Genomic DNA, 25,283 nt, shown 5'->3' with positions numbered 1-25,283 from the left:
GCAGTTATGCTCTGGACACAAGGGTCCCCACATTTATGGCCGCGGTCTTGGATAAAGTTGGCCTCACAATGTTAGCAAACGTCAGAATGACTTCTCTCCTGACCCGAGCTTTCCAGAGCTCAGGTTTGCAGCAGAGATTCTGCTTAACCTTCAAAGACATCAGGGGAAAGCTTCTGTGCAGATGGAGACTGGGAGGGACTTCGAGGTTAGGTGCCATTGAAGTGCACTGCGTTTTTCCGGCACATAATTGTAAGATTTCAAAGGCCCAATTAACGATTCTAATGCAGTTCCTTCTTCCCCGCCCGCCTCTCTCCTGGACCTGCTTTCTGCTGCACTCCAGGAGGTACAGAGAAAAGCGCGCTTCTTCTTCGATCCACTTCAGGGGCCAGAACAAAGCGGGACTTCCCCACTCAGAACCTGTCCTTCCTCCCTCCCTTGCTAGCAACTTGGCATAAACCAGACCCCGCCGCGCGTCCAACTGCTCTGGCCGAAATGCCTCCCGCAGTCGGGCCTCAGGCCGGAAACCTCCCCGACTAGGGGCGGCTGGCAAGGGAAGGGGCGGGCGCAGGCGGCGGGACGGCGGGGCGGCGGGGCAGCGGGGCGGCGTGGAGGATGCACGCGGGGCTCCTGGGGCTCTCCGCCCTGCTGCAGGCGGCGGAGCAGAGCGCGCGTGAGTGCTGCGCAGCCCACGGCTGGCGCCGGCTAGTGCTCACCCCTCCAACCCACACCCCTCCCCAAGGCCGGCGGGGGGGGCACACCCCATTCCTGCCCCCTTGGGCAGCCGGCGGAGCGCCACGCACTGTGCTTGCATGGTGGCTCCCCTCCCTGCTTGCCAAGCATGCCCACCAGTCCTTCGTGGGCGCCCACGGTTGAAGATCCCTTGCGGATGCGTAAACCCCTGCCGATGCATGACAACCCTCATGGATGCAGGATCCCCGGGCGGTTGCATGACTTTCTGCCCCTTCCCCCACCCATGCATGGCACCTTCCGCGGATGCACGGTTCTTGCACGGATGGGGGGTTCCCCCCGTGGAAAAGGTGGACGGGCATCCCGCCCCTCCCTCCAGAAAGACTCCGGTAGATCCCGCACACGCTTTGCCGAGTGCTGCGGGCTCAAGGTGTGCCCCGCCTCTCCCCATTGGCCCCGCCGGAGCCGAGGGTTTAGGGGACCGAGGACCCGAAGGACAGTGGCTCCCCACTGGGGTTTGGGAAATGCGGCAGACGGGACCTGCTAAGGAGACCATCGTCACGCAGAGAAACCCAACAACCGAGTGCAGGCGAATCAAAATGGCCATAGCTTTCGCGCCCTTCGCGTTCGAACTTGTAACTCCTACGGAGCGGGAGGGCAGTGCCCCGCCCACTTCCGCCACGCCCCCTGCTCCCCGTCTTCCGGGGCCGGGTCTCTGGGGAGTGACGGTGGGGCCTTAGGGAGGCCCAGCCTCAAGACTCCCAGGGCTCGGCGCCCGCTCCCAACGCACACCCGTCGGGACCCACCGAGCGCTGACTCGCAATGTTCCCTCGGGTGTGCACCGCGGTTCCTGCCAGTCCCCGCGCGCACCCGCTGCGCCTTCTCAGAGTGGCGCTGGAGGAGCCGGGGTGGCGTTCTACCTGAGCGCTCTCAATTCTTGCGCTGCAGCAGGGGAGGCCCAGACGGGACCGGGAGCCGCTGGTTGGCCGAGTGTGTGGCGGGACGTGCAGGGCGGTGAGACCGCTGGACAGAGTCTGGGATGAGGGAGTGGCTCCCGGGGGCCCAAACTCCTCTGCCCAGAGCTGCACGATTCCAAGCTGTTCCTCAGGGCAGTGCATTTGCCACTGACCTGTCATGACCTGTCATGACCTGTCATGACCTGTGCCCGGTAAACTTTAATACTGTAAAATTCAAGTAACACTAATATAAAAGAACTACTAGGTATTCCCGTGGCTACCAGAGCTGCCGCCTCCGTTGCCAACCTCGTACGATCCTCAGCAGTGAGTAGCGCCACGGTAGGGTGGTTGCTGACCCTTGTACAGCAGTGAGAGCCCCTCTGGAGAAGCAGGAGGCTACAGAGGGCCCGGGAGGAAGCACCACGGTCAGGAGGCAGAAGACTGCAGCTGGGATAGAGAAGGCCAGGTTGGGGACTCCTAGACAAGGACTGAGCACAACAGGGGGCAGTTTAGGACAGGCTAGTGTGGAAAGTTGTGTGGGACTCAGACTCTGTGGTGGCCCCTGGATGCCTGGCTCCTGGCACTGAGAGGACTAAGGCAGAGCAGTCCTGTCTCCTGGGTGTGGGACAGAGACAGGAGAAAGGCTCTGGACTGGGCAGTGTGCCTGTCACAGGCAAGCTCCTGGAGGCGCCCGTGCCACCTCTAGGAGAAGCAGTCTCTTCCCACCCAGGAGATTTTGTAAGATTTCAGAACACGGTAACACACTTAAAATATTTACCATACAGTTACCCAGTCCAGACCCTCTGGTCTTTTCTCTTCCCTCCAGGCCTCTACACTATGGTGTACTACTTCACCACAGGACAGCTCTTCTGGGGGTGGCTGGCCTCTTCTGTCCTCCTGCCTGGCTGCTTGGTCCAGGGCCTGAGTTATCTGTGGTTCCGAGCAGACGGGCATCCAGGCTGTGGCCTGCTGGTGGTGCTGCACCTCCTGCAGCTGGGCGTCTGGAAGCGGTAAGAATAGCCAGCCTCCTTCCGCCTCCAGAGGAAGGGGCAAGAGGAGGCTCCTCTGTCCTCTCTCCATATATGTTCTGTCCATAAGGTCATGGAAGTTCAGGATCACACCCCTGCTTGATGTTGATGTCCCCTCATCCAGCATCTCTAACAATAGGACCCCTCCTGGGTGCATCTGTGACCTTTGGAAAGCTTTTTCTTGTCTTCAGCCAAATTCTGTCCTTATGTGTTCCCATCCTTTCGTCAACCCTTGGAGCCAAATAAGGCAGCTCTGTTGGAACACCTATTACCTTAGGCCAGGAAGGTGAGGTAGGTTAAGTGAGCCTCAGGCTAGACAGTGAGCACCCCACACCCTCACACCCCACAGTAGCATCTGTTCAAGCTTTTGTGAAAGGAAGAAGTGAGCTGGGAGCTAGGACCGTTGTTTTGCCGCAGAAAGACTGCCAGGGCTAGGGGCTTGCTGGCTGTCCACAGCCTCCTCTGCAGGCAAGGTATCATGTCTCCCTGGAGCATCTGGATGCGGGAGTGTTCAGGAGAGGTGTGGCACTGAGCTCACACACATGGCGCACTCCAGCTCTCAGCAGCCTCCATGAGCCCACAGGGTTGAAGGGACTTTTGAGCAGAGTTGAGGGACCAGGTCAGGAAAGCCTGTAGCTGAGTGTTCATCATAGGCTACGAGAGTTCAAGGGTCCAGGTGTATTTAAGGAGCCCTTGCCAAGCGCTGCTCTGTTCTGGGGGTTTGTGCTGTCATTGTCACTGTCCCTAGGAATTTCTCCAAAGGCCCTGCAACAAATGTGTGGTGGGGTCTAAGGTAGGAGCCCCGTGTCCAGAGAGAACGTGTGCGAGGACCTCAGGCTGAAGTGGAAAGTGCTTCTGAGAAAGCCGTGGGGCAGCCACCGCAGCGTCCCAGGCCCCAGAGTCGGGCCCTCTGTGTCAACAGGCACCAGGGACACATCCGCAGCGTCTGAGAGGTTCTCAGGCTGGGCCTGCATGTGCCGGCCGCCCGGGGAGGACTGGACTCTCAGGAGCGGGAGGCAGCAGAGAAGCTTGTGCTTGGGCGTGGGGCCTGCAGCCTCTTCTGAGCACTACCCAGCGTCTTCATAGCCTCCCTAATCAGCCTCGTAATAAGACAGAGGGCTGTGGGTCTCTTCCTCACCTTGGCATCGTAGCCATCAAGTGTGAGGTCTCGGGGGCAAATGACCCTCAAAAGACTGAACCAGCCTTCCCATAAGTGAACGCTTGATGACCTAAAGGAGGGTTGTTGATCATGTGGTCGCTCAGGAGAAGCCTTCCAAGTCATCGTCAGGTGGATGTGCCTTCTGAGGCTCTGTGGGGAAACTCAGGCCCACCGCATCCAGCACCTTCTTCAGCGATGGGGATGCAAGAGACCTGTGGCGTGTCCTGATTCATGGTGCTGGCATTTGACAGTGGACTCCACCCTCTTGTCTTCTCCTGGCTCTCAGAATCTCCATTAGGGCACTGCTGTTCTGATATATACTGAAAATTAGCATGAGTAAGTGAAGGGAGACATGAGAATTAGGGACTGGGAAAGAACTCGTCACGTGTGTCTGGTCGTTATAAAGAAGTGAAGGTAACCAAAGAAATGTACACATGACTTAAAAGAACAAACAAATGAGAAAGGGGTGGTGGGAAGAAACAAGAAGATCCAGGTAAAGGGGCCAAATATTAGAACACAGGATAAAGCCAGAGTGCACTCTTTTTAGACAGGAGATGCAAATTAGGTTCTAACTTTATGACAACAGAAGCATCAGAAACTACCCAGTTGACAAGGTTTCTGAGATTTCAAATTAGCCAAAATACAGAAATCTGCTTCCTCAGCAGGGGGACTTGAAAGTCAGAATAGAAAGAGGAATTCTTATTCTGAAGCTAGCACTTCGAGTGCTCACAAAGCAAATGTGGTTCAAGGAGTCTTGTAAAGCAAATCATTTTTAAAAATCACAGTTTGGTAAAAGCACCAGTAGGCGGCGCCAAAACAGTGGTAATTTTGCACAATCCCAAGTTGGATCAAAGTGGACCTTAAAAGGAAAGATGAGGCACACTTTAAGGGTATGTAAGACAAGCTCAGTATAGATGGGTGGAAATTTAATACTTAAAAGTACACAAAACACAACCATAGTCAAAACCTTGAGCTGTTGACTGACAGCGCTAATATCCCCCAGAATGTCACATTGGAGAGAAAAATCACTTATTCTCCTACTGGGCCTATGAGAGACTATTAAAGTTGTAGTGGACCCATTTTCCTATTTATTTGTTAGTTAGGAAAGACTAGCTTACTGAGAAACTTATTTCCAAAGACGTAAGTTAGGTTGATGGGTTGTGTTTCCAGACTTCGGTTTGTGGCCTGTGTTCTTAATGCAACCGGGAATCCTGGACCATCATCCACACAGCTCAGTCTGCTCAGAGTTTAGCCGTTCGTATTAGTACCTCGTGTGTGCCTGAGGGACTGCAGACGCATACTTAAGTGCAGTGTCTGAGGCTGAATTGGGAACAGAGCTGAAAGTGTTATTACCAGCACAGAGAGGGGTATCGGAAATGCCCAAGAGTCAGAGGATCTGCCCTCTGCCGGAAGCAGGAGCACCATCCCTGCACCGGCTGGGGTCTGGCCCTGGTGCCTCCACGGGTTCTCACCGTTGTGGGAGGGGAGGCCGCTCTGACCCAGGAAGCTGCCAGAAGAGGCGAAGTCTGTTGTCGGATAGATCAGAGTTCTCTAGAGTGAGGAGTGTGCAAGGAACCCTTGGTCGTGGTTTGAGGAGACTGGGAGAGCTGAGCAAAGGAGCACTGTGCTGGGGGGCCCCGGAGAGAGGCCCTAGCCACAGACCGAGGCAGCCAGAGCCCAGGCCAGAGCAGGTGGGGCCTGGGGTGGTCTGTGGCCAGGACAGCTAGGGTTGGGTCTCAGGACCAGGTGGCCAAGCCTCTGCCCGTTCTGTATCACCCCAGCTTTCCCCGGGGCTCCCCAGTGACCTACGTTTGCAAATCCTGGAAGCTGCCCTCCCACAGCCCCCCACACCCCACAGGGCCGCTGCCTCAGCAACCCCAAGAGCCTGTCACCGCTTGGCTGCAGCCTTGTGTTCTACCAGACTTCCTAGTTCCAGACGTGGACCGTCCCCAGTGCCCCTGCTGCTGTCCCAGGGACCCCACAGGCTCCTGTGGGCTCCTCCACCTCAACTGCCCAACCAGGGCCTTCCCATCCTCCCCCAGGAGGCCCTCCCAGGACCTCTTGAGAGGGTTCCTCCTCCGCCCACATGGCTCCTTCTGGTGTTCCTCCCTCCAGCCTCTCACGTGGGCTCTCTTTCACGACTGAGGCATGAGCTCCTAGCAAGCAGCGTTCATTTCCAGCTTACCTTTGTTCGTTTCATGTTTTTTCTTAACATGGAGTTTGTGTCAGGAATCGGAGCTTCAAAGACTCAGTAAGAGATAAGTTCACTCCAGGGCCTCAGATCATGGAAAAGGAAAATTGTTTTCCCTAAGCAACTTTCCTGGGCCCTCAGCACCGTAAGTAAAACCCTTTCAAAGAGGACCCCCCACCTCCAGCTTGGACTTAGCAGTGCTGGCCAAAGATCAGAGTCTGCCTGTCACCCACGGAGTCTAGGGAGCATCTCTGGGAAGCTTTCCCGGGTGGCCTTCCAGGCGCATGAGCTCTGGCCCAGCAGTTGCTCGACTGAAATCCTGTCCAGTGTTTCTGAACTTGGACAAGACAAGGATGTTCTGCTCCTAAGTGGAGCTATGGGGCACTATGCCCACAGAGCAGGCAAGTGGTCACCCCCAAGGGAAACTCACATCCACAGAACCCCCAAGTGTGACCAGGGAGTGGCATCATTGTCAGATATTCCCTATGTCCCTTTGGCTGTGAGGAGGTGACCCATGCCCCTTGTATGCCCTTTGGCTGTGAGGAGGCGACTCATGCCACTTTGTAGACAGCTTTCAGAAGATTAGAATCGCAGGACAAGGCTTCTGGGTAGACTTATGGGAAACAGTGAGAAAAGAGCATTTCTAAGTCTTTTCCCTGGATGTGGCTCCTTCCCCATAATGGTGGCCCAGGCAGCCTGGGGTCCTACACCACCCAGTGCTACAGACGTGTGAGAGGGCTCTGCCCTTCTGCCGCTTTCTGTGTGCCCCAGGCTGCCTGGCAGCTGTCCATCTCTCTCCACCTGCCTCAGCCTGGTTTCCACACTCCACCTTGAGGACATTCTGTCTCTTTCCAAGCTTGTCCTGATGCTCCTCCCACTGTTTGTGCATGCGTGTGCGTGTGTGTGTTCTCTTTCTCACCCTGGGCCCTGAGCGTGAGCAGCCTGAGGTCCAGGGTTCTGCCCTTGGACCTGTGCTGTCTCCACACTGTCTCCTGCTCCACTTCCTGCCCTCGGCTGGGACCGTGATCTGTGGGGTGAGCCCCACTTCACCTCCGGCAGCCCCAGTCCTCTCCCAGAGACTCTTCCCAGCCAGTCCAACACCTGCAATGGGCTTCCTCCTTTGGTAGCATCCCTGTTCCCTGTGCCGGCTTAAAGCTCAGCCACCTGTGACCCTCCATCACAGGGCACACCATTAGAACTAACATCTTCAGCTTGGAGTCGGCTCGCTGATGAGTCTGGGTGACGTTGGTGAGTTCCTAGGGTGTTCTTTAGAAGGCTGCCTGTCTCTGGATGAAAGGGGGCGTCCTGTTGGGTTCTGCCACAGGGTCACCGTGTCCCTCGCTCTTCTGCAGGCACTGGGACACAGCATCGACTGCTCTGTCAAAGGCAGGGGAGGCTCCCCACTGGGGACAGCTGTGGCTGCAGGAGGCTGACCTGTCAGCCCTCCGACTCCTGGAGGCCCTGCTGCAGACGGGACCCCACCTACTGCTTCAGACGTATGTTTTTCTTGCCTCAGACTTCACGGATGTTGTGCCGGGTGAGTACCCTTCACTGCACAGCTCAGACTTCAACCTCCCAAGGGGACCAGAACACAGGACTCTTTAGCAGAACCCTCCCTTCTGAGACTTCCCCTGCCTGGGAGAATCAGGGCGTCCTGTGCTCACCAGCCCATAGGGCACTACAGTTGGCCTTTGCTTGGGGCAATGCTAGGGGTTAGGCTGTAAGGTCAGAGCAGAAATTGTGCAGTTAAGATGACCCCGAAAATACCCTGGGAAAACTGCTTCTCAGCGACATCAATGCATCCATCTTCCCTGTGTCTTCAGTCACCAGAACAACTCCTAATGCAGCCAGAGCTGACCCCAGAGGCTTGCGGAAGCCAGGACTCAGACCCCAGCAGATGCGCGTTTCCACCCCCCATGTTCCACATTCTCTCCCTGCTTTCTCCCTCCCTCTCAGTTGCTCCTTGTGTCCCTCCTGTCCTCACCCACGTCCTCCCTTCGCCTTCGTCTCTCTCCCCTTCCCTCTCACTGAGTGTGTACACTGCACATGCGTAAACTAAACGCTCAGAAGACAGGATTCTTCCAAGCACCTTCTCTGAAGGGCCTGACGCCATTCATGTTCTGGTTAGTTCTTTTGTTGAGCCTCCTTCACGTGATCGAATGACCAGACAGCAAAGCACACCTGGGAAGGAACCACATTCCGAACCCTTCAGGATCTGCTTTGTTCTAAACAGAACTTAGACCAGAGGGTTTGGAGCAGGGTCAGGGAAGTTCTTCCGAAAGGGCTTACAGAGGAAGAGCCCAGGCCTTGGGCAGTGGAAGTGCTTCCTGTGTCCTCATGTGTTCCTGGTACAGACTTGTGCCTTTGTGCACACGTTACGTTACCACCGTGGAGGGGCTGGACCAGTGGTACCCTCTGTAAAGCTGGGTTTTAATAAGAGGTTATATGTCCCATGAAAGAAGTGAAGCCCCTGCTCGTGGCTGTTGGGAGCTTGCGGGGAATGCTCTGTCTGTCTGCTTCCCTTTCAGGAGTCAGCGCCCTGCTCTCCTGGTCCTCACTATCCTGGGCCCTCGTGTCCTATACCCGTTTCCTGGGTGTCGTGAAGCCAGGCCACCATGTCATGCCATGGGCTGCCCTCCTCTGCCAGCAGCTCTGGAGAATGGGCATGCTGGGGACCCGCGTCCTGAGCCTGGCTCTGTTCTGCAAAGCGTACCGCGTTTGGGTTTTGGTGGTTGGAGGTAAGCAGAACTTATGCTCTGGTCACCTACTGCTGCGTGACACCATGCCACAGAACTGCGTGCCCTAGAAATAACTGTTGATGATCATGAGCCCCAGGTCTGAGGCTGGGTGACGCTGCCGGTGGTTCCTGCTTGGGTACTTCCTGTGGTTGCAGCAGGAGAGCAGGTGTCTGGATTCACCGGGGAGACTGAAGCAGGCTGCGTGCACACACCTGGCCTCTCTCTTCCACAAAGTAGCCTGGACTCATCCCTGGCAGCTGAGAATTCCAAGAGAGGAAGTGGAACCTGCCATTCCTCTTAAAAGCTAGGCCTAGAACAAGCTCAGTATTGCTTCCGCTGGGCTCTGCTGGTCAGAGCAGCCACGGGCAGCCCAGATCCATGACTGTGGAGGCGCAGGCTCCAGCTCTTAGAGAGCCCTGGAGTGGGAAGGAGGGTACAAGGCTTCCTCTGGAGAGACACCGCCATAGCTTACAGATCCCAGCCTTAGAAGTCCTAGGGCTCCCTGGAGCATAGCACTCCGCAGAACACCATGCTACATTTCCAAGGACATCTTCCTTAGAAAAGCTGCCGTTCCAACAGGAGGGAAGGCTGGGGTCCCATTGCCCTGACCCAGTACAAAAATATACAGGTTATACGATGCTGCTTAGAGTCTGAAAGTGCTCCATTTCCTTTGAACCCTGAATCTTGGACATTGTCTCTATCTGAAATGAGACAGCTCTTCAGAGCCCCAGCCCTTCCCCACCCCTCAGTCCAGGGGCACACAGATGAACAGTGATGACAGGGAGTCTGTCTGGCCCTGCAGACTCCTGAATGGGATCTGTGTGTCTCTGCCAAGGACAGCAGTCTCCTCTGGTCATCAGTGAATACACTCCGCGAGAAAGAACAGTGTACTCTTGTTTTAAGAGAACTGGAGGCATTGAGAAATATTTGGCCCTTGGGCCCAGAACAAACATTTAATACAGTTATTGGCAAAAAAGATCATTTTTTAAAAATGCACTCCAAAAGAGAAATTAACTATGTTTTATTCATCCATTTTAAAATTCAGCTTTAACTCTAGAAGGATATTACTCATCTTAAAATATAGGCATAAAAATCATAGCTGAACCACATGGAATTCTTCCCTTTGGGTATGGAGGGTTTTGGCTTATGTAGGAACAATTTAAAAATAGTATAGTCGATTTTCTGACCGCCTCCTTAAAAACTTTCTGGAACCAAAAAAGCACAGTACATAATATCTGATACGTGCCATGGAAGGCAGCTACTTTTTGTTTCCGAGTTTCCAAACTAGGCCAAATGCCCTTCAAGAGGCTCCAGTGAGGTGATAGGTGCAGAGACAGAATGACTGGCTGCACCTGCTCCTCCACTCTCTTCTGGGTTCCGATGTCTCTTCTCAGATGCTGGGTCAGGTGCCGCCCAAGCAGACAGGAATGTTTCCAGGCCTGGCTTCTATATTCTTGCCCCTCCCCGACCTCCAGCTGAACCCTGACCACCACGGCCCGCCTCTCCCCAGGTGCACACTGGCTGGTGATGACGTTCTGGCTCGTAGCCCAGCAGAGTGACATCGTGGACAGCACCTGCCACTGGAGGCTGTTCAACCTGCTGGTGGGGGCCGTGTACATCCTCTGCTACCTCAACTTCTGGGACAGCCCTTCCAGAAACAGGATGGCCAGCTTCTACTTGGCAAGTGCAATGGCGTCTGTCTTGAATCCTAGCTCTCCCAGAATGCGAGTAGCCGGCGGTGTGGGTGAACCTGCATACACAGGAACATGCGTGTGCACATGCCTATTTAAAAACGACTAGTGTGATGCGCGGGGAAGTTCTAAAAGGAGTTAGTCTTGAATGGAGATGACGGGCTATGAAAACAGTAAGCTGACATCCAGGTACCACCACAGAACTCCTGTGGCACAACAGGGCATACTTGGTGTGTTCTCTGCCATCAGCTGAGGGTCACTGCTGTTCCTCTTCACCTAAAACGGTCATGTACGTCACCTCGGTCTTTACCAGGTGTTTATTGCTGAGTTCCAGGCATGGACCTACCTAGGGTGACAATCTCAAAGGTGGCCTAATGTCTGTCTTCAGGTCACTTCTAGTCCAGCAGAAATTTCTACCCATTTTTTAAAAAATCTATATTGGTAAGTTTGTACCTCAGTAACCAAATAATAAGCAGAATGTGGGCAAGTCAGGAAAGAAAAAACTGGAGGACCAGAGACACTTTGGGCCAGAAGGCAGAGGTCAAGTTGCATTGGGAAGAGCAGAGGAGAGAAAACAGCCCAGAGGTGCAGGGCACAGACTTTGAAGGCTGAGGAGGTGAGAAAACACCTAAGTAGCCTTGTGGGTTACTACCCAGAACTCACGACCTCTGAGACTGTTCTCATCTGCACATTAGGAGTAGGTCACCTGCCCTTCAGTGTTCCTGTGACAAATAAGAACCATCTCCTTTTCAAGGGCCCTGTGAAGATCAAACAAAAGATATGCATAGATAGCCTGGCATACAGTAGCCTTTGAATGGCAGCCACTGTCAGGCAGGCATGAAGGGAAAGCGGAGCATGGCCTCCTGCTCTTCTCAGGGCCTGTTTGGCTAGTGACCCCAGGAGCTACAAGGCCGGGGAGAATGCCAGGACACAGATGCCACCAGGCCTCAGCGTCCACATCTGGAAACCTATAGAGTAGTCGCTGGCAGCTGATGTGGGAGAGCAGGGGAAGCACATGCTCACGTGCAACTCAGCAGGGAGAACACCGCCAAGAGGCGAGACCCCATCAGAGCCAGGAACAATTATAAGGAAAATATAGATGATAATGACCCTCCCGGCTTCCCCAGGGGGGCCCAACTGGGCCTCAGACCTCCAGGAGCCCTGGTGTGGTCCAGCAGCCATGTTAAAGAGCTGGGACCTTCCAAGAAACTGAACCAGCATGAAGGACCCCCCTCTCCAAACCCCAATTCTCATGACCACGTCAAAGATTTCAGACACGTCACTCAAAGTAACAGGAATGAGTTTATTGAAGGGATAGGAAGGGAAAGGGGACCCTCTCAGAGAAGAGAAGGACAATGTGCCTCTCCTGCACTCCAGTTTTATTGAGGATCTCAAGAAGTTTTCAGAGAGTCCCACCTCTTGACTTTGGACTGGCAGCAGGGTGACATCAGACTTTCAAGTCCCTGCTGTCCTAGCAACTCTATGTCACCTTGGCCCATGCTGACCAGTTCTAATCCAATTCTTAACCATACATTCTTTCAGATTTTGTGGTCAGGGGGAGCTATCATTATCTCCCAGAATTTCAGGATCTGGTCACAAAACTCTCCTGGGTTCCTCCCGTCAACATTATCTTGGGCCCGCATCTCTCCGGCAGTGAACAGGTAGTTTGCTGAGCACTGTGGCATGTCCTGTCCACTGAGGCCAGGCAGAGCTGAGAGTAAATTGCTTCTTGGAAAAGAGAGCTGTGGGGGTCGGGCCTGTGGGCCCATGTAACAGAACCATTCTCGTAACCTCATGTTCCCACAGTCCTCACCTGTCTGTCCCCTAACCGCTGTGAGGACCCCAGGGGCCCTATCTGCAGGGCCTTCAAGGCCCTGGCTCCCAGAAGGCCTCAGCGTTGGTGCCTGTGCACTGCCACATTTACTTCTCAGTGACTCAGCTGTCCCCGGGGCAAGGACAGTGGTGGCTCCACTCCTGGAAGCCCATGTTCCACCCCTAAGCATCTGAGGGGAAGGCCCAGGCCAGGCCCAGGCCAGGCCCCGATGCTGCAAGGAGGAAATAGACGGGAGCAGAGCGCCGCGGGCAGGCAAGCCCAGACTTGTCCGTCTTCAAATGGACAGACTCACAGCCTCCCACCAGGTGGCTTGAAACCCATGAGCGCAGAGGAGCCCCGCCCAGAGGCACAGGACCATCAGGTCAGACACTGACCGGGACATACCCAAGGCCAGCACAGGCCCTCTCCCCAAAGCCCCTTCTCACGGCGCCTGCTGACGCTGTCCTCCTGGTGACCTCTCGTCCCCGGCAGGCACTTCCATCCTGGGTGGAAACCCTGAGCCCTGCCCAGCAGAACGCTACTCTTTTTGGTAAACCATATTTTGTTGCCAAAGAAATAATTAATTGCACTTAGTTTTCTTTTCAATCCTAAGGAGGCAGGACTAGTGGCTTGCAGTAGCTCTGATTTCTATGGCTTCGCTCATAGTGGAAACACGCCCCCGTCAAACGAGTAGCCTCTGGAGTCACTCTTTCATTGACTCACTCAACAGTGTATGAAGTGTTTTTCCCCAAGGTCCTGTGCTGGGTCTTGTCCCCGGCCTCCTGTGGCTTCCCGTTCTCCATTGGTAGTGCCAGCCTCTGCACAGAGCTGCTGTGCACCGGCACTGCTCTGAGCACAGGGTGGCCTCATGTCACCCATGCCCCACAACACTTGCTGAGCTAAGACCCATTTTGTTGATGAGGAAACTGAGGCACACAAAGGGGAACTAACCTGCCAATCAGACAGGGGGCAGCATTCAAATCCATCTTGGCCAGTCCTACAGGCCACCCTAAACCAAAAACAGTCTTCATGGCAAAGATTCAGGATTGTTGGAGTTGGAGAGGGCCCTGGGGCCTCGGTGTGGCACTCCTCAGCCTGGCTGGTGTTCAGAGACCCGGGGGCTTTTCACAAGTGAAGACCCCAGACCCTCCTGAGAGATGCTGCCTCCATGGGTCTGAGTGGGGCTCAGGAATCTGTGCTTTGGAAAGAGCTGATGATTGGCCCACTTGGAAACACACACCTGTCTTCACCGTCTCCTCCAGAGGAGGAAGCCTGCCTCCAGAGCATTATTTTAAGGTAATAGCCTGGTTTAACCTCATTCAAGGGCCCAGAGTTTATTCCCGCAGCACATGCACAGCTCCCTGCACATGCTGGAAATGGAATGAGACGCCACATGAGAAGGTCCCGTCTCGGTGGCCCCAAATACACACGTGAACCAACACAACCATGCTGTGATCAGAGAAGCAGCATGCCCGCAGCCCCAGGGAGTACAGGAAACGGAGAGACAGCAGACCTGGGTGCCCTTGGTGAGCAGGGAGGGGTCCGGGCGTCAGGCAAAGCTGCAGAGAATGGGGAATCCAGTGCTGAGGGGCACAAAGCCAGAGGCTAGGCGAGGGTGATGAAGAGCTGCACCCGGTTACTGAAGTAGGAAGAGGGTCCGGCGTGAACTGGCTGATTTGTGCAGGGGTGACTGGGAACACTCGAGTGTATTGGAGAGGCACTCGCAGGTCCTTAAGAGAGTCCTGGATGGTAGAAGTCTACATCTCAGAGGGCAGAGAAAGGATCTGCAAGCTTCCTTGTAACTGCTGTAAGGGGGTGAGGACCCTTTCTGCCCATTACCAGGTTTTGGCCAGCACAGTAACTTCTGGCAGCTTTGTGCCTTCTTGGGCAAGATTTCAAGATCCTGGGTCATCATCCCAGGATGTGGCCTTGAATTGTAAGACACTAGTGTTTGCTCAGTTCACTTCGTGTCAGGGCTCCAGGGCGGATCCATTTGTGCTAAGGGCCTGCTATTCTCACCAGGCTGCAGTTTGTTCAAAGAGAAGAGATTCTTTGTCAGTGGTTTTATGCAGCTTGTTCACTGTGGTAAAAAAAGAAGAAGAAAAAAAAAAAAAAAACCTTATCCCGAGGACTCTTAGAGGAGGAAAAGTTCATTCAGCAGCTATATTTTCAGAGGTCTCAGTCCATAGACGACTGACTTCATTGCTCTGGGCCCAAAGTGAGGGAGAACATCATGGTGGTAACAAGGAAGAGAGAGAGCTCCACTCACCAGGGACAAAATACAGACCCGCAAGGCATGCCCTGGTGACCTGTCTCCTCCGGCACATCCTACCTGCCTGCCGTTACCACCCAGTTACTCTCTATCAGTGGATTAAGCCACTGGTTAGGTTACACCTAGTATGACCTAATCATCCACCTCTGAATGTTCTTGCAGTGTCTCAAAACATGAGCTTTTGGGTCATGTGTTAGAAGGTGACCTTGGAAAGGGACGTCGGGGCTTAATGGTACCCAGGACCACCTGTGCGTGGGGAGTGGGGACTTGACCCTGAAGTTAAGGTGGGGTATTTCGAGGTTCACTGGGAGGAAGGACGATCTGCAGGATAGATGGGTTCCCCTGGCAACAGAATGCAGGAGAGACCACAGAGCAAGGCTGAAGGCAGAGGATGCCTGGCCAGAACCACAAAAATGGCAGGAAAGACAGGAAGCAGGTGGGGGTTTGAAAGAAGTTTAAGAATCTGAACCAACAGACCAGACATCTGGTAGGAGGAGAACATAAGACTCCAGGTTTTCCACCCAGGCTGCTGGCAACGCCACTGACGGTTGTTGAGACTCGGCCTGCAAGCCCACAGGTGGGGTGAGGCACCTTCTCAGGATTAGTAAGCAGCTCCTGAGACTTTTTAACACTTGCGTTATTTGAGTTTGCTGGAGTTAAAACAAAGCCAATGAGTCCCCATGGCGAGACTTTTGAAGACTTTTTGAGCATATCAGTATTATAACTGTTTTCCTATGTCTTATACTCAGTCGTTAAGAATACAGATGGTCCCCGACTTTGATTCTTTCACCTTGCAGTAGCAAAACTGCACCCATGCCACCCTTCTGTCACTTTAAATCAGTACTAGGTAAGTTACATGAGACAGTCAACTCTTCACTGTAGACGGGCTTTGTGCAGATGATTTTGTCCAAGTGTGAGTAGGGTAAGGGTCCTGAGCACACTCAGGTCAGTGAGGCTGGTTCTGCTGTGGTGTTTGGAGAAGAGGTACATTAGACTTGTTTCTAACTTGACAACATATTCAATTTGCAGTGGGTTTATTGGGAGGTAACCCCATGGCAAATCAAGGAGCATCTGTATAATCTTGAATTATGTGCTGTTTATTTACATAGTCTACTAAAAATCTACTTTTATATTTAAAAATTAGAAACAAGTTACTAAGCCAGCCTGGATGTGGGTGCAGAGAGCCTTTGGGAGAACCCACCAACCGCAGGTTCCAGCCAGGGAGACCCCCCTCCCCCTGCCACTGAGTGGTTGCAAAACAAATTAACCTTTAAAGATGCTCCTGTTTAAAGAAAATTTCCAAACTTGTTATGAACGTCTGTGACTCTAGCTTATTGGAGCTCAGTGGCACCCTGAGCTCCACACATGGCTTAATTATCATGTTACCATAATTAACATGGTCCGTGCTGCATGAGAAGCCACCCAGCCCGACCTACCAAAGGGAACCCCCACGGCAGTTCCAGTGTCTGCTAGGCTTGTGACTCTGTGACATTTTAATGAGCCACGCTAGGAGACGCTCCCTTGCAGAGAGGTTCCCCTTGTGGCTGAGGACCTGGCTCTGCTTCTTGGGACCACATTAGTCTAGGAGCCCTGGGGACAGCAAGGAAGACCTGCAGATCCCAGGAAGGGGCACCCTCCCTGGGGTGCCCCTGACAGGCGTGGTGTCTCTGCCTTGGTCCCGCAGGTAATGCTGCTGGAAAACATCATCCTTTTGCTGCTGGCCACGGACTTCCTCCAGGGGACATCGTGGACCAGCCTGTGGACGGTCGCAGGGGTCTCGTCTGGGTTTCTGATAGGTAAGATCGCTGTGGCCTTCCTCTCCAGTCCTCCTCCTCCACGTGGTTGTCTGGTCTTTGTCTTCACGTTGGACTCAGGAAAGGAAACGGAGCTCAGAGGTGGAGGGTGGAGACAGACAGAGCTCACCCTGCTGTGGCAGGAGGCCATCCCCCAGGGCAGGAGAAACTGAGCTCCACCCTGTTGTCCTGTCTTGATTGCTGGAAACTCGGGCAAGGCTGGGCCAGCCCCTTCTAACCAAAATGCCCCCTCTGCCAGCTCCCTGCAGGCTCCTGTGGGGTTAGGGTGATTTCCCTCTCCTCCCTGCCCTGGCATTGCCATGCCATCTGCAGCAGAACAGGGGGCTCCTGCTGGCCACGGCCATGGGCACCCTGGTGTCTGTCACATCTGCACTTGGTTGGAGAGGGTAGCCAGAGGATGGGAAGAAACTCCTCCACACAACCAGGCAGTTGCTAAGTGGCCGAGCTGCAGCAAACCCAGCTCCGTTGCAGGCATCGGAACCGTGCCCGGGGGCTTCAGGTACCAGTCACATTTAGTGAATGGACGACAGGGATGTCCCTGCCGTGCCCACATGTTGACTTTACCTCCCGGATTGGTGTGAGCTCCGTCAGGCTTCATCCTAGTGTGGAGAACAATGCCAGCCTGCCCTGCGCCCCACAAACCTCTCTGGGGCCTATGGGGGAACTGTCCAGGACAGCCACCGCGCACAGCACAGGCCCAGCACACAGGATCCCCGTGGTCACTGCCAGTCTTGGCCTGAGCTCCTGCCCACGCCCACGCCCTTCCTCTGCTCACCTGCACCCTGACAGAGGCACTTGGAGGTGACAAGATCACCTGACACCTGGGCCCTCCCCAGAGAAATGTGCACCAGGGACCCAGGGTCCTCTCCTGCTCACAGCTCTGGGGTTGGATGGCCTGTGTGAGTAGCCATGACTGGGGGAAGGAGTGGCCTTGACACAAGGCGCTCAGAGGTGGGAGACCATTTACAGCACAGAAGGTTCCTAAATCTCGGGGCTGTGACAAATACGTGAGAGCACCCACCCTGGGCCTTCACTCGAGTCCCGAGTCCTGGCTTGGCGGAGAGGGCGGCTGAGCCAGCCCTTCCTTCTCAAATGAACCTTTCTTTTCAGATGGTTGTAGTTTTAATCGTGCAGAGTTCCTAGACCCATCACCCTGTTCCCACCCTGCAAGCTATAGCAGTCTTACAACCAGGACAGAGTGTGACAAGCCCAGACACAGGAAGGCCCTCCCCCACCAGTGACCCCCACAGTGCCCACTTCCTCTCAACCCCGCTACCCCTGACTCCTAGCCAGCAACCCACGCTCCACCTCTGCACACGTTCCACCTCTTCAAGGATATCACCTAAACAGATTCCTGCATGGTCCTGTTCCCTCGGCATGCTTCTCTGGAGCCACCCAGGGTACACGCACCAAGGGCACCTGCCCTTTCATGACGAGCCCTATTTCACGCATGTCAGGACCACATTCGTTTTAGTCAGCTTTATTGCCGCTGTGACCAGATGACCCAACCAGCACAACCGTAGAGGAGGAAGAGTTTATTTGAGGGCTCACAGTTTCAGAGGTCTTAGTCTGTAGACGGCTGGCTCCATTCCTCAGGGTTCGAGGTGGAAGAGTGTGGCAGAGGGAAGCAGCTCGGAGAGAATCTCCACTCTCCAGATACAAAATATATACCCCATAGCCAGTCCCCCCACCTCTCCACCACACCCCACCACTTCAGGCACCACTCAGTTAATCCCTGTCAGGGGATTAAATCGACAATTGGGTTAAGACTCTCACAACCCAGTCATTTCTCCTCTGAACCTTCTTGCATTGTCTCACACGTGAGCTTTCGGGGGACACACTGCATCCAAACCATAGTGACTGTTTAACCATCGCCCTCTGAAGGGCATCTCCATAGTCCTTTACAGCAGCTTAGCAAGCAGGCCTTGTGTTGTTAAGCTGGTCTGTGTGGACGGATGGGCTGTTGAGAGAGCAGCAGGCCACCAGGCAGGTAAGAACCTGCTCCTGGCACACGTCAAGCAATCCTCGGGTGTGGGGTCCTGTGGCAGGTGGGACCAAGGGCTGCGCCAGCTGTGAATCTAACCTCTCCTTTTCATGTTCTGGGTCAGGAGAGGCACAGCGGAGTCCTGTGAGCACAGGCAGGGCTCAGCCACAGGGGGCTACTTGTCCCTTTCCCACTGAAGGTGGAGCTCAGCATCCTCAGCAGGAAGAGATACAAAAACTGAAAAGGAAAGGAATTTTGTGAGCCAGCTGTTAAACACAGGCACAATTGAGAATCAAACTATATTATGTACACACCTATAATCAAATACACTACATCCAAGCTGATATTAGTAAACATGAAACAAAATGGAAGGGAGGGAGGGAGGGAGATTTGTAGTCCAAAGGGCTCAGGCTGAAAAGTAGACAGCTCCAGCTCATACCCAGCACCCCGCTTTCCTTCTTTCTCTCAACAAACATTTATTGAGCACCTGCTGCCTGCCAGCCTGGGACTACAACCAAGAACCAGCAAATGGTATGGCCCTGGAGAGACTTTTCACTGAATTGGTATTCTAAGGACTTCTGTGATCCAGCAGCTCACTTCGTCTTGGGTCACTTATTGCAAAAGGAGGTGACCCTAACTCCCTCCAGGCTGTGTGAGAATCTAAAGCAGTGAGCAGGGCCCACTGCAGAGGCCACGCTGAGCTTGTAGGGATCCCACCCCGTGTCCCCGGTTCAACGCTGACACCAGTGGCCCTTGGCCCTGTGTCTTCATCCCTGGGAGACACACCAGCGGGTCTGGGCAGCATCCTCGGCTCCTTCTGGTTCTGTCACACTGCCCTGTCCTGGCGCCTGCAGACGCTTCTCCCCAGCACTTCCTTCGGTTTCCTGCAGCCGATGAGGAGCTGCGGGAAGCTGGACTGTTGTGTGGGAGGCTTACTGGAAGGCTCTGTAGGAGAGATCATCGCAGCAGTCAATACTGCTGATCAAGAACAATGTGATGAAGATGTTTGTCACAAAGGAAGTGCTGCTGCTGCTCGTGCAAAGTCCTCCGTGGGGCTTTTCGGGAGCAAGACCAGCCTGGGCTGCAGCCTCTCCCTCCCCAGCTGGGCACGGGCACTGAGCTCTGAGTGCACCTCCACCCAGTGCTGCCTGAAATTTCTTCTAGATGTGTCACAAATTTACACACGTGTGCACATTCCCACACGCTACACATCACACACTGAACATCCTCTCACCCACCACGCACACGTACACACAGGTACATGCCACGCACACATGTACACATTCATACCTAAGTACTCGATGGGAGCTGGGCTCGGGGAAGAAGGCCCAGCGTCAGTAGGAGTCGAGCTGTGTTGTTCCAGTGGAGGATGAGCTGCAAATTCTAGAATCTGCAAATCCCCCCCAGAACGTTCATTTCTGAGGCTCCAAATAGAGCCTCATTTGGGATCCCAGTGATATTGCTCTACTCAAAATGGCCAGAACCCGGAATCCCAAAGCACAGGGGAGATGCAGGACTTCAAAGATTGCAACCTGGAACTTTTTTTCTTTTTTCAGGCAGCGTCTCGCTGGTTATTTATTACAGCCTGCTACATCCAAAATCCACAGACATCTGGCCAGGCGTCATGAGGACATGCGGTGGCACTGTGGAGAGTGACAGCCCAGAGCAGGAGGCTCCTCCATGGGCCACAGCTGCAGCCGTGGGGAGGCCGGAGAGCGCAGGCCCACACCACGCAGGAAGCTATGTGCTGGCCAGCTTGGAAAAGCCCCCCAGCCCAGAGCAGGGCCCTCCAGAGGCAGGCCTGGGGGACCCAAGCTCCAGGGGGGAGTCCTTCCTGAGCCACCACCACTGGCTGCTGGTGAAACTTGCCCTAAAAACAGGAAATGTGTCTAAGATCAGCGCAGCCCTTGGAGAGGACAGCTGTGGCTGCTCTTGTCCCCCGGCACAGAGGTCCAGTCAACACTGCAGTCTGCAGGGGCAGACCCTGTTTACCCAGAAAGCCCCTGCATCCTCCCCCCATGACCCTTCAACCCTAGAGAAAGGCTCCAAGTTTGGAGGGGCCCCAAAAGCAGAGATGGAGTCCTTGGAAACCTCAAGTTACGTCTCTTTCACCAGCGATCATCTGGACAGTGTGCCCACCCAGAAGCCATCAGCTACACGTGGGGCGGATGGCCTGAAGGAGGGAGTCAGGGCTGCCAGGGGGCAGCTGAGAGGAAGCGAGGGACAGGAGAGTGCAACACTGTACTTCAGTGCCGCCATGGAAGAGGCTGTGTCCTCACGCCAAGAAGGCAGCCCCGTGACCCTGCAGATGGCCCACGCTAGGAGGACGCGGGAAAGAGCAGCCCCGCAGCTTCCCTTGCCCCAGCCGGGCGCAGAGCCCTTCCCTATCACCGTGGCCAACATCAGCCCCATCCTAGGTGTGGGACCAGGCAGAAACTTCTGCCCCGGCACAGGCCTCCCCAGAAGAGCCCCAGGCAGCTCAGAGTATGAGGACTGGCAGGAGCCGGCAGAGGACCTGAGCCATCCTGCCACCCTTGGCACCCAGATGCCATTGCCAAAGGTGAGCCTTAGAGCTGCCGAAGAGCCCTGCCTCACGTCCACCCCCAAGTCCGAGTCCATCCAGAGGGACTGTAGCTGCCCAGACATGAAGCATGAGGCAAGCTTTTTCATCTGAACACGGTCACAGCGGGTGGGACAGGTCAGCAAACGGGGCCAGCCACCGAGGGCCATGACAAGAGAAACCCCGCTTCCAACGTCATCGTCCTTGGACGGGACACTTCCTCCTCTGGCTTTCCACCTGCACCCTGAAAAGTGGGAGACCGGGACTGGATGCCTTCCAAGATCCCACGTGAACATCTCCTGTGGCGCCTGCGTGGGAGATTCTAGCACGTGGCCGGGGTGGAAAGGCTCCCAGGCAAAACTGCCCGCCTCCTGGGAGCTGTGTGATCCCTGTTTTCTTTCTTAGAAAACCCTCTTTTATCCCGGGTTCTTGTTTACCTTCTCCTGACACTGAGTGCTTATTCATCTTTTTTTTTTTTTTTTTAACGTATTCCAACTGCATTATTTCTTGGAAAGGCAGAGCTAGAAAATGCAAACTCTGGAAGCAGATGAGAACTACAATACCTGTAATCAACAGAACTACACCTGCAAATGCCATCCTGAGATCTCCAGGTGTCTTTGGCGAGCATAGATGGTATTTTTCATTTAAGCCCCAGGTCTCCTTCCTGTAGGCAGCCAGCAGTTCTCTGTCTGCTTTATATCCCATTTCCTTTATCTTCAAACACTGCTTCTTTTCCATTCCAAGTGAGAAACTTCGTGACTCAAGTGCGTCCAGCGAGAAGGGAAGCCAGCACACCCTCGTCACTCTTTCTAACTCTTCCCTGTAGGCCGTCCTTTGTGGGCAGGAATTGCCCTCATTTCTCCGAGCCTTTCTTCATAGCTGGCTAAGGAAATCCAATCATAAACCACCTAGAGAAAGGTCACAGGGAGACTGCATGCTGCTTGCCACCAGGTCCCAGGACAGCATCAGAGCCCCTAAGAGGAAGAGAAGGATCACTCAGGCTAAGGCCTCACAGACATTTTCTGCTGTGATCTCTCAGACCACCAGCATCCTCGTCACCAGCCACGTGAGCTGATCAGCAGAGAATTTGGGGCAACAGGTGAATATGAAGAACAGGGAGTTTGTAAAAGAGCCAGTGAGTCAGAGTCATAGTCACTGTGCCTCACAGCATCTGGCTGTTCCTCCTCCGCCCAGGTTCCCAGCAGCCGGGCGAGAAGAACACGGCCCCTCAATTCCTACCCCCTCCCCCTCCGATCCGTCCTCTGATGCTCAGCTCCAGCGTGCCTTCAGAGAGCCTGGCCCTGCCGGCCTCCCCACCAGCCTCTCCCTGGCTGCCTCCCTGGCCTCTGCCCTCACTGATCTCTCCCTAGGCTGGAACGTCCTCCCCTGAGTGCTGGTTAAGAGTGCCGTCCCCACTTGGAGCTCTGGAACTTCAAGGCCCAGCACAGTGCCTGCGACAATTCAGGAAGAATTAGCGAACTGGGGAGGGCTTTAGTCATGGACTGCGGCACTGCTGCTCCTGGTAAAAAGGCATCTTGGCACAGGGGACGGGGGTGGGTACAGGGAATTTCCTCATCTGTTCAAACCTCCTAGTCCTGGACAGCCTGGGATGACGGCTTGGTTCTTCCTCCGTTCGCTCTTCCTCCGTTCACGTGGGGAATAATAGCCGACGTGACGGGCAGCAGTGCATGGGAAGCAAGGGTGCCCTTGTGGCTCAGGGCCTCCCGGAGGCCTCCTCCCTTCTCAGCCTCGGAGTACCCTGCCAGCAGGTGAGCGGGTGAGAAACCACAGTCACAGAAGGCTAACAAGTGGACAGAACTGTACCTCCTGGATGCTGGTCACTGGGATCCCAAAGCTACGCCAGATAAATTCAGTATGTGCCCATGATGCTCAGGGGAGTAGGCACAGCCTTGCGGAGCCGCCTCTGAGATGCTACAGGGACCTGCCGCAGGCTTGCTCTTCAGAAAGGACTGTCTGCCACCTTTGGGGACATAAGGGCTGTCCTGTGGAAGACTCATTGGGTTTTCTTCCTGCAGGGCTGTGAACCACCAAGAAAGACGAGGGCTCCATGCAGGATGTGCATGATAGGATCATCCGGAGGTGAGCGAGACCATCTCGGAAGGCAGGGTGCATCCCGCTGGAAATGTGCCAAGCCCAGTCAACCCCGGAGCGAAGACTAAGAAGGAGAACCTGACCCTGTGACCCCGGCGGCTATGTGAGCAGTGAGGAGGACTTTCAGGTCTGTTCTGGGAAGCCTCCGTCCTCCAAAAAGGAGGAGAACCCAAGAATCGGAGTGAGCCCCGGAGACCTGAAGACCAGCAGCCAGCTCCTTCCCTTGGAGCCTTGCTGAGGCAGGCGTGGAGTTGTCCAGATTGACCGGCCCGACGCAGAGTGTGCAGGGCCGCACTGGGACTCTGCCGCTGCAGGAAGGTTCTCGGTCATCAACACATCTAGCGTTTCACGCCCTCCTAGGCTCCCTGGGGCTGAACGCTCACCACGGGGGGGGGGGGTGACCTTGCTGTCCTTCACCCTCATCTTTGTGGTTGAGTCCGTGGAGCAAGACTGTGACATCTGGAGACAGTTGTGCCAAGACCAGGAGGCAAAGACCACCGGGAAAGGACCCACTGGGTGAGGCTCATCTTCCTCGTGGAAGAAGAGCACACCCCATGGGGAACGTGGGACATTTCCACAGAAGGACTGGGGAGGACTTGCAGGGGCTCAGCCTTGGGAGGGTGGACTTGAAGGGTCTGAGGAGCAGTACTCGCTCAGGACGGGGTGGGGCTCGTGTATAAGAGGGCGACTGGAGCAGCAGAAGGAGGCAACAGCCTGCTCGAAGAGGCAGGGCTGTGTTTGTGGGTTGCACGCAGCCCCTGCCTTCCCCTCGCTTTGGCCCAACTCCAGGCAGCCTTGCCTGGTGCTTGGTGAGATGCTCATTGTGTCTGACCAAAGAGCACATGGCCAGCCTGTGGCCTCAGACCACTCCTGGAGAGCGGCACGAGGCCTCTTCTGTCTCTGCCTGTGTTCACCAGGCTCCCTCTCCTGCCCTGGACCACAGCCCAAGCCACAGGTCTCCCAGAGAAACCGCAGCAGTCACTCTGTCTGCACCCGAGCCCGGGCAGGAGCTGACCTGAGGTGGACAGGCCGCCCTTGTCCACAGGGCAAGTCGAAGCCAGCCATAACATTCTTAGAAGTTAGCGTCGTGAGCCTGCCGTTCAGCTCTCCAGAGGCGATGCCAAAGCCACGCTCCTGTGGTTCTTCCTCGGCATCGTGGAGGAAGGGGCGGGGTGGCGCTCTGCTTTGCCTGGCAGCTCCCGAGGGAGAGAGGCACCTGCCCGCAGCATGGTCATCGCTCCTCCTGACCGTGGGCACTCACTGCTGCCTCCTCCCTTCCTCACCAGGTGATTTGCCGGGAGCTGAGGCCTCTGCTGGGCCTTGGCTTGTCCTTCCCTTACAACCACCACGCTGACTGTCCACTGCCTCCTCCCAGTGCCCCACCCCGCTGTTCTGCTGCTTCTTTGCCCAGACTCGGCGCTGTGGGTACCCATCCCCTTAGGCTGCATGGAGGACGTTGGACAGCAGAGTTGCTCCTGGGCGCTGGGACCTGGCTGGCTGTTCCACTGGGCTGCTATGTCAGGAGGTGTCTCGTCACCGAGACATCTGCACTGGGTTTGCTCTGAGGGTGTTTATCTTACACCTGCTGCCGCACCTGCCTGGTCTCTGCATTTTCAAGCCTCTCTGTTTTAGTCAGCTTTTGCACTGCTGTGACTAAAAGACCCCAAAACAACAATTTTAGGGGAGGAAGAGTTTATTTGGGGCTCGTGAGTGTGGCAGAGGGAAGCAGCTCACAGTATGATCAGAAGGCAGAGAGACGCCACTCACCAGATGCAAATATAGACCCCAAAGCCACGCCCCGGGGCCCCGCCCCCTCAGCCATGTCCCACCTGCCTTCAGTTGCCACTCAGTTAATCCCATCAGGTGATTAGTCCATTGATTAGTTAAGACTCTCAAACCCAATCGTTTCTCCTCTGAACCTTCTGCACTGTCTCACTCAAGCTTTTGGGGGACACCTCATATCCAAACCATAAGGACCTCACTTCCTCCCCCACGAGGGGACACCTGGTCTCCCACAGCTGCAGGCCGTAGTCTTCACCTCATTCCTCACCACCATTCCTACCAAGGCAGGAAAACCCAGCCCCCAGGACCTGCAGGAAATTAGCTGATTCACATAACTTTCCACCATGACCCCACTCTCCTAGGGGAAGGCTGTTTGGTGCAGCTGTAACCCCTGTTGAGACTTAGCAGACACCTCCTGTGCGGGACTCCTGAAGGACTAGGAGTTTCCTGAAGGCCTGGTGGGTTTCCTGAAGGACTAGGAGCAAAGCTTCTGAAC

General features: G+C 55.0%; 1 protein-coding gene across 3 annotated transcripts; it reads left to right on the top strand.

Annotated features, from left to right (window-relative positions):
* Positions 1–575: 575 nt before the first annotated feature.
* Positions 576–23,667, top strand: XKR5 (XK related 5). 3 transcript variants are annotated; one of them, XM_079141820.1, is made up of 7 exons: positions 576–670; positions 2,470–2,653; positions 7,374–7,558; positions 8,550–8,759; positions 10,270–10,439; positions 16,220–16,331; positions 19,890–23,667. In XM_079141820.1, exons 1-7 carry the CDS (start codon positions 613–615, stop codon positions 21,005–21,007), a joined length of 2,037 nt encoding a protein of 678 aa, XP_078997946.1. In that variant the 5' UTR covers positions 576–612; the 3' UTR covers positions 21,008–23,667. The 3 variants fall into 3 exon arrangements, with proteins under 3 accessions (XP_078997946.1, XP_078997947.1, XP_078997948.1); XM_079141821.1 differs by lacking the exon at positions 576–670 and adding an exon at positions 1,157–1,967; XM_079141822.1 differs by lacking the exon at positions 576–670 and adding an exon at positions 2,009–2,109.
* Positions 23,668–25,283: the final 1,616 nt, after the last annotated feature.

Source organism: Sciurus vulgaris (assembly GCF_902686455.1).
Source record: "Sciurus vulgaris genome assembly, chromosome: 5".
Classification (NCBI taxonomy): domain Eukaryota; kingdom Metazoa; phylum Chordata; class Mammalia; order Rodentia; family Sciuridae; genus Sciurus; species Sciurus vulgaris.
This window is presented reverse-complemented; position numbering and strand designations above follow the sequence as displayed.